Genomic DNA, 7983 nt, shown 5'->3' with positions numbered 1-7983 from the left:
GCGGGGTGGGCAGGTGTCAGCCAATCAATGATTCTCTCTCATCATTGTGTTTGTCTCTCGCTCCCTCTTCCTTCCTCTCTGAAATCAATTAAAAAAATATATTTATATAAATATATTTATGTTTATATATTTAATATATATATATATATATTAAAAAGAATGTAGTCAGCGAGCCTAAGCTCTTCCAATCAAGAGCGAGGGACAGATGATGTTCGTCAGGCACAAAAGCACGAGCGGACCATCTGCTCCCAGGGTACAGGGTACACTGTACTCTGCTCCCAGACCATGTAGTTAGATAAAGTTAGATGATTTCAAAGATTCATGGTTCAGTAAAAATGGAAGATACAGAAGAGTGCTTATAGTACACTCATTTGTTTAAAAATATGGGTCATATAAACATATTCATGTATTAATATATACACAGAGTATTTTGGAAGACTATACAAGAAACCTAATTTGTATAGTTGGTTCTTGGGAGGGGATGGCTTGGGAGATCAGAGAAGATAAGGTGAGTTTACAAACTGTTTGGTTCTGGGGAGGGGATGGCTTGGGAGATCAGGGAAGACAAGGTGAGTTTACAAACTCTTTTAAACTTAAATAATTCAAAAGCAAAATTTTGAGAATCAACTGGTCAAGTGCTATTAATTCAGTACCCAGTCTGACACTCCTAAAATAGTGAAAAATTATAGAGTATATAATTTGAAAATGTTTTCCAATCATATAGTAATTTTAACCAACACTTGTCAGTCTGAGCAGAACTGGTGCTATTACATAATCCCAAGGACCTGTGTAAAAGAAATGGGGGGTAGGGGGAATCACTATCAAGCCCTGACCTGAGTGGTTCAGTTGGTTGGGCGTTGGCCCATCCACCAAGGGGTTCGTTCCTGGTTTGATTCCCAGTCAGGGCACATGCCCAGTAGGGGACGAGTAGGAAGCAGCCCACAGATGTTTCTCTCTCTTCCTAAAAATAATTTTAAAAAAATCATTATCAAATTTCCTAATGTTTGTTGGAAGAAAAAAGAGTAAACAGTTGGTTACAACAGTGAAATGGCTTAAGCTTAAATTAATAGGCAACAGACCCATTTGTTCATTTTCATAGGTAGTTTTATTTGGTTTTTAGAAAAATATATACAATTACTGGAACCTCAGTTCTCTTAAATAGTTTTAAATTAAAGTATGCAAGTGCGAGGAGTCATCCATTTCCACAGTTAGAATGATGCCAACACTGTTCAGTAAAGGAGCCGATGGGGTTCCTGCAGCCAAGGCCAACCACTGACAGGAGCCGCAGGCACTGAGCAGGTCAGCAGCTCAGACAGCACAGGAGAGCTTATCCCCGTTTGTATTTAAGAAAGGAAATAGGTGTGTGCTGTGCGCGGCTACCCTAACACTGCACTTTGCGTGAACACACCTGGATGGGGGTGCAGGCCTTCGGGGTGGAGCGCAGGCTGACAGGCAAACCTGGGTCCAGCAGAGCTCGCCTTTCTGCAGGTGCTCAGTGCTTTAGGTCTGTTAGGATTCCCTGTCACAGTGCGACTGGTAGCAAAGGAAACTCTAGGGTGTGGAGTATTGGTTAACACTGTTTCTTTGGATTAGACCCCTACTTTCTCCAAAATGGTCTTCCTGAATTCACAGTATCCACCAGCGCTCGGGGACAGTTCAGGTTGGTGGTTGGCTTCCACATTTTTGAGAAGGTAAGCCAGGAGGCAGCAGGGATCGCCTTAGCTCTGTTTCCCCGGCCCTTTCCCAGTGTAGTAGGCACTGTGCATATAAGTGCATCCTGTGGAGGCTCCAGGCCTACCTCTCCAGGAGCACAGCTCTGCCCCCACTGCTTCAGGGCTTCTCAAGAATGACAGCCTAGTCAGCGCCAGCCAGAGGCCAGTTTGTCATGGGAGGGGCTTACTGCGGGGCTTGAAGGGACCTGGGTTAGGAAACTTATGCCAGGAGCCATCCTGTCCTCACTGTACATACACACTGGCTGAGTCAGCAAAGTAGTGAGCAAATTCAGGCTTTGGGGTCTACAAACATGTCTGAGTGGGAGAAGGGTGATGGGAGATAGGAAATGAGCAGGGGAGCTGGAGGCCCCATTAAGGGGAGGGGAGAGGGTGATAGCTCATTCTCTGCTCGTCAATCTCCTGCTTCGTCTTCTGGATGCAGCTGAAGATCTCTTCAAAGAGTGCTTTGTATTCGGGAGGTGGTGTGCTGGTGGGGGACCCAGCAGGCTCGGGGGCACCAGCAGCGGGTGGGTCCCTGGAAGCTGGGTCCCTGGCTGGAGCCCTGGCAGTCTGCACAGCCTTGTGGGACAGGGAGTCCCCCTCCTGCTGTTGGCACTTCCTCAGCAGCTCCTCGTATTTGGCCTTCAGGGCGCTATACTGTGTGTCCACTTCCTGCAGCAGGGACACACCCCTCTGCTTCACAGCCTTGGCCCTCCGGATGCAGGTCTCCTCGTGGCCCTTCACGATGTCACCGCTGGCCAAGCTGCTGAGCACCGTCTCACTGCTGCTGCGCTTGAGGGGCCTCCGCTGGGCCTCGGGCACCGTCAGCAGCATCTCCTCCAGCAGGCTCTGGCCAGGCTCTTTGAAAGGGACAAATAGGGAGTCGGGCACCAGCTTTTCGACCCCATTCATGAAGGGACGCTCTGCCTGCAGTACCCGCCGCATTTCAGCCACCTCAGCCTCCAGCTCCAGCGCCCGGGCCTGGTAGGCGCCGGTGGCCGCCAGCTGCTGCTCCAGCTCACTGTTCTCCTTCAGCACAAGCCCGTACTCCTCCTCCAAGGCCACCCGCCTCTGCCGCTCCAGGCTCAGCTGTGCCTGCAGCGTCCTCACTGCCTTCTTCAAATGCTTGTTTTCTTCTTCGTCGGGGCTTGGCTGACTTGGCAAGGAAGTGATCTTTTCTGCAAACACATGGTCATACACAAAGTGTCTAGGGAAAATATGGAAAGAATATATTAACCAAGCCAACTGAGAATGGTGAGAGGAAGAGTCGTGATTCTTTTCAGCTAAATATTTTTGAGGAGCTGTGACAGGGACCGAATTTTTGCCTATTCCTCACTAGAGCAATGGCTAAAAAGAAATTGTGTGAAGTGGGCAAATAAAACAGATTTAAAAATAGAATTTTTACACTAACTTTTTTAAACATGAAAAGTGTCCAGAACATCCATTCCCAAAGACCAGTGGTCTATTAGCTTTCAAGGGAGCCAGAACGGCCAGTGTTCTCGGCCTTGGAGAGGTTAGACTCTCCAGGGTAGTCTTAAAAATTACTGATGTCTGCGCCCTAACCGGTTTGGCTCAGTGGATAGAGCGTCGGCCTGTGGACTGAAGGGTCCCAGGTTTGATTCTGGTCAAGGGCATATACCTTGTTTGCAGGCACATCCCCAGTGGGGGGTGTGCAGGAGGCAGCTGATCAATGTTTCTCTCTCATCAATATTTCTAACTCTCTATCCCTCTCCTTTCCTCTCTGTAAAAAAATCAATAAAATATGTTTAAAAAGTTTCTAAAAAAAAAAAAATACTGATGTCTGCATCCTCCCCCCCCTCCGCCCCTCCCCCCACACTCCATGCTGACCTAAATGGTCTGCTGCCTGGACTTGGGGTTTTTCCAAGCTCTCTGTGTGATTCATAATATGCAGCCATTGCTGTAGTGGTTTTTAACCAGGAGTGTACATCAGACTCACCTGGCAGCTTTTTACCCACACACAGAGGTTCTGATTTAGGCTGAGGGAATCACTTGTATTGCAGTTGGAAAAACTCAGCAGGTGATCTGATGAACCAAGCCAAGGGTGAGAACCATCAAACACAGAGCTGGCCCCTCTCCCTGTTCAGGATCCTTGGCAACTTGTAACTGTATTTATTTGTGTGAAGATTTGTTCATCTGCCTCTCATGGGATGGAAAACTCCTTGAAGGAGGGCAGAAGCTATGTCTATTTTACTTGCCACTCTTCATGTCTAGCATAGCACCTGACAACAGCAGGTGCCCAATAAATAGTTTTAAGTAAAAATTCAATCTCATAACTAAATTATAAAGGCATTTGGTTAGGCACAAAAACCGTTCACTGGGATTTCTGTTTTACTGAAGTTTCAATTTTTTTCTTCACTCTAATGTAAAATATAACCCCCAAAGTTGTAGTCTATCAGAAGTACTGCATTTTATCTTAAACTAAGATTTAGCACATTAATAACATGGAAATAAATGCTCCCAAGACTTTAGAAAATGAATTTCCATGAAATTGCTAATGCCCAAGAACTCTGATTTGCGGTTAGTGGTTTGTTCAAACCACTGGTGGTCTAACAGCCACGTGATGTTTCTTAAATATATTTTGAGTCTACAGGAATGCAGATGGCATCTGTGTGGAGATGCTCCTGTATGTGCATGCGCTGTGGAAGGTGGGCTCTTACTGGCGTAAGTCATACAGCTCTTTCAGACCCGAGAAGCTGGGTGCCGACTTTTGGCCATGCTTCCCCTGGCTCCTTCTCCCTTGGCCAGATGACTTCAGCTCCTCCACTTGGCCCTGGAGGTGATCGATGTTGGCTTGCAGGCATTCGATTGTTTCAGTCAGGCTGTGAGGGACAGACAGAGCCATTGCTGCTTGTCACATGAAATTGAGGGCATAGCAGTGAGGAGAGATTAGCTGCCAGTCGCTCAAACTGGGCTTTCTTAATTGGAAGGGACTGCTCCCTAATCTATTCTTCATAAAGAATTAAACCTTACCCCACACTAACCCAAACCCACGACAGTCATGCTCTATTCTAGTTTACACTAAATGACTCCCGCGCCCTGGGCTTCCTCGATGAATTTTAGAAAGTTTACCTCAGAATCTTCTGCTGTGAGGCCTTGCTGTCAGCAACAAGCTTTTGATTTGTTTCCTCCAGCTCCCTCGCAGTGACATCCAGCTGCTCATAAACCTTTGCATGCTGCTCATTCATCTGCCGCAGGAGCTCCACCTGCTTGGTCAGGTACTGGAAGAGAAGGTGGATGCGCCCAGTCACACAGAGAACACCTGAGACGCCTGCCGCCCTCCAGCACCACTGGGGTCCTGCAGTGCAATTCTGACACCAACTCCCTGGAGTCAGTGACCCCACAGGTCGTGAGGCTCAGTTCACAAAACTGCCCACACTTCAGATGCAAGTCCCATGGACTGCCTGTACTTCTGGCCAACCACCTATAATTTGAAGGTTCCCATGACCTCCCTTTAGGTTCAATAATTTGCTACAACAATTCACAGAACTCAAGAAAGTGCTTCACATGCATTTACTGGTTTATTTATAAAGGAATCAACTCAGGAACAGCCAAAAAGAAGAGATGACAGGGCTAGCTGGGGCTGGGGAGGGCAGTGTTCACCCCTCTTCAGACATACCACCCACCCTCCTAGCACCTCGTTTCAGAGTTTCATCAAAGTCTCATTACATAGGCACGACTGATTAGATCATCACCATGTTGCCATTGGTGCCTGAGTGCAATCTCCAGTCCCTGTCCCCTCCCCAGAGGCTGGAGCTGGGCTGAGAGTTCTAGCCTTCCTCTGGCAACCAGTTCCGATCCTATCAGTCAGGACATTCCAAGGTTTTTACGAGCTCTATGCCAGGAACTGGGGACAAAGCAAATATGTAATTTCTTAAAAATATATACTAGTATTTTTTTTATTGATTTCAGAGAGGATGGCAGAGGGCGAGAGAGAAACATCAATGATAAGAGAAAATCATTGTTTGGCTGCCTCCTGCATGCCCCATAATGGGGATCGAGTCCACAACCTGGGCATGAGCCCTGACCAGTAATCGAACTGTGACCTCCTGGTTCATGAGTTGATGCTAAACCACTGAGACACACCAGCCAGGCTGTATAATTTCTATTACACCACAATACCACAGGTTTATTTTATGAAAAGAGCAACTTTAAATCCCAATTAAGCTACCTGTCTTCAGAGAAGGTGAGTCCAGGCCATGCTCTACATGCTCAGTTCCCCTCATGCTAAACAACCCCCTGTGCACCACGGAGGGCAGTCAAGCCTTACAAAGCACACAACATGCAGAATTCACACTCAGTAGGAAGAATCTCGTGAGAGAGAGTGATCTCACAGATAAAAAGCACAGAAAACACAATCATGTTTAAGCAAAAGTTTCATGTTTTACAGAAATAAGAAAGCCTAAAGTGGAGGATTTCAGGTGATTTGCACTTGGAAAAAAAATCATTTTCTTTTTCTCTAAATAAAAAAAGAACAAACTGAAGGGGGTGTGGTGATAACATTGATTTAACCAGAAAGATATTTTAGCTCATTATTCAAAGACCTGTTATTCTTAATTCTGAAAATGTTATCACCATAATCCTTATTCATGAAAAATTACTTACTTTGGTGCTGCTACTCTGCTTTCTAAATGGCAAGGATAAGGGGGATAATCATAGTCTAATCAATGCCTCAGCATTCAGTTACTTTGATTTCCTACTCGATTCCACCTGAAGACACAGAAACAGTAATATTCCAAATGAAATATTTATAGGACTTCTCTGCAAAGAAAAAAGGTAAGTCTGAAGCATTACAATGACCAAATGGCAACAGACCAAAGATATTACTTTAAAAACATGTTTCTTGGCTTTTTATAGAGTTACTAGAGGCCTGGTGCACAAGATTCGTGCACTGGGGGTGGTGAGTGGGGTTCTTCAGCCTGGCCTGCACTCTTTCACAATCCGAAACCCCTCACTCCTTACTGCCTGCCTGCAGCGGAGGCGGGAGAGGCTCCTGCCACTGCCACTGTGCTCGTCAGCCATGAGCCCGGCTTGTGGCTGAGCAGTGCTCCCCCTGTAGGAGTGCACTGACCACTAGGGGGCAGCTCCTGCATTGAGCATCTGCCCCCTGGTGATCAGTGCTCATCATAGTGACTGGTGGTTCTGCCATTCGGTTAATTTGCATATTAGGCTTTTATTATATAAGAAGATACAAGTATTTGCAAAGCTAACCGACTTTTCAAACAACAGGGTAAATGATCTGAATGGGCTCTTTAAACAGCAGTGTAGCAGAGCTGGAAGAAAACACATGGCCTTTTTTCAAATCTGGTCACATAACTTGGGAGCAATGTGTTGAGAAATCAGCTCTCACAATTTCAACTTCCTCATCTAAACTCTTGGGGCCAAAAGTGGTTTGGAAAATTCTTTAAAATTTAGAAAGACATGGCACATGCCACACACACTTTGTAACACTTCCAGTGAGGTCTGGGTATCACTCTGTAATCAAGCATTAATATTCTGCATCAACAATTATGGTAAAGAGCATAAATAGTCTCAGTTCAGGGTTTGCTGCCAAATAAATTGCTGCAAACTTAAGGAAAAAAATCTTGTTTTATAACCCTTTTGGGTTCAGAATTGTACAAGAGAAGTTGAAGATCGGTTCACACCCACTTGTAGGTACTAATGAAAGGAGATAAGCAGCACAGTGCATGATCCCTGTGGAGTCTGTGCTACTCTTTGTTCCAAGTCCCCCTGGTTCTCCTGGTCCCTGGGACACTGACCAGTGAAGTCTCTTGGAAGAAGCCTTTCAGAACTGCAGGGGGGTGCTCTTAATCTTGTCCTCTGGCTATCAATGTCACAGCAGATTGCTGTCACTGACAGGCATGTGTTCAATCTCTTGAATACTGGAGTGGAAAAAAGGTTTAGAATCACAGGAAAATATCCTATCTAATAAAGAGGGAATATGCTAATTGACCCCCATGCTGTCGCAAAGATGGTGGCGCCCATAACCAATAAGGAGGGAATATGCTAATTGCTGCCCTGCCCTCAAAAATGGTGGCGCCCACAGTCACAAGATGGCCAGTGGGGGAGGGCAGTTAGGGGCGACCGGGCCAGCAGTGGGCAGTTGGGGGCAACGACCAGGCTGGCAGGGGAGGACAGTTGGGGGCGACCAGGCTGGCAGGGGAGGGCAAGTAGGGGCAATCGGGCCAGCAGGGGAGCAGTTAGGCATCAATCAGGCTGGCAGGGGCGTGGGTAGGGGCAATCAGGCAGGGAG

At 46.5% G+C, this 7983-nt stretch overlaps 1 protein-coding gene across 1 annotated transcript in view; it reads right to left on the bottom strand.

Annotated features, from left to right (window-relative positions):
* Nucleotides 1-1103: 1103 nt before the first annotated feature.
* Nucleotides 1104-7983, bottom strand: part of CDR2 (cerebellar degeneration related protein 2) — a 48823-nt gene continuing 41943 nt past the window's right edge. Inside the window, exons 3-5 of the mRNA XM_015563908.1 lie at nt 4803-4951; nt 4391-4552; nt 1104-2919 (exon numbers count right to left, since the gene is read on the bottom strand). Of these exons, the coding sequence (XP_015419394.1) occupies nt 2085-2919; nt 4391-4552; nt 4803-4951 (1146 nt within the window). The 3' untranslated portion in view covers nt 1104-2084. The remainder of the gene's footprint in view (nt 2920-4390; nt 4553-4802; nt 4952-7983) is intronic.

Source organism: Myotis davidii, unplaced genomic scaffold, assembly GCF_000327345.1.
Source record: "Myotis davidii unplaced genomic scaffold, ASM32734v1 scaffold150, whole genome shotgun sequence".
In the NCBI taxonomy this organism is placed as follows: domain Eukaryota; kingdom Metazoa; phylum Chordata; class Mammalia; order Chiroptera; family Vespertilionidae; genus Myotis; species Myotis davidii.
The sequence above is the reverse complement of the archived record's forward strand: the minus strand, read 5'-3'. Positions and strand labels throughout refer to the sequence as shown.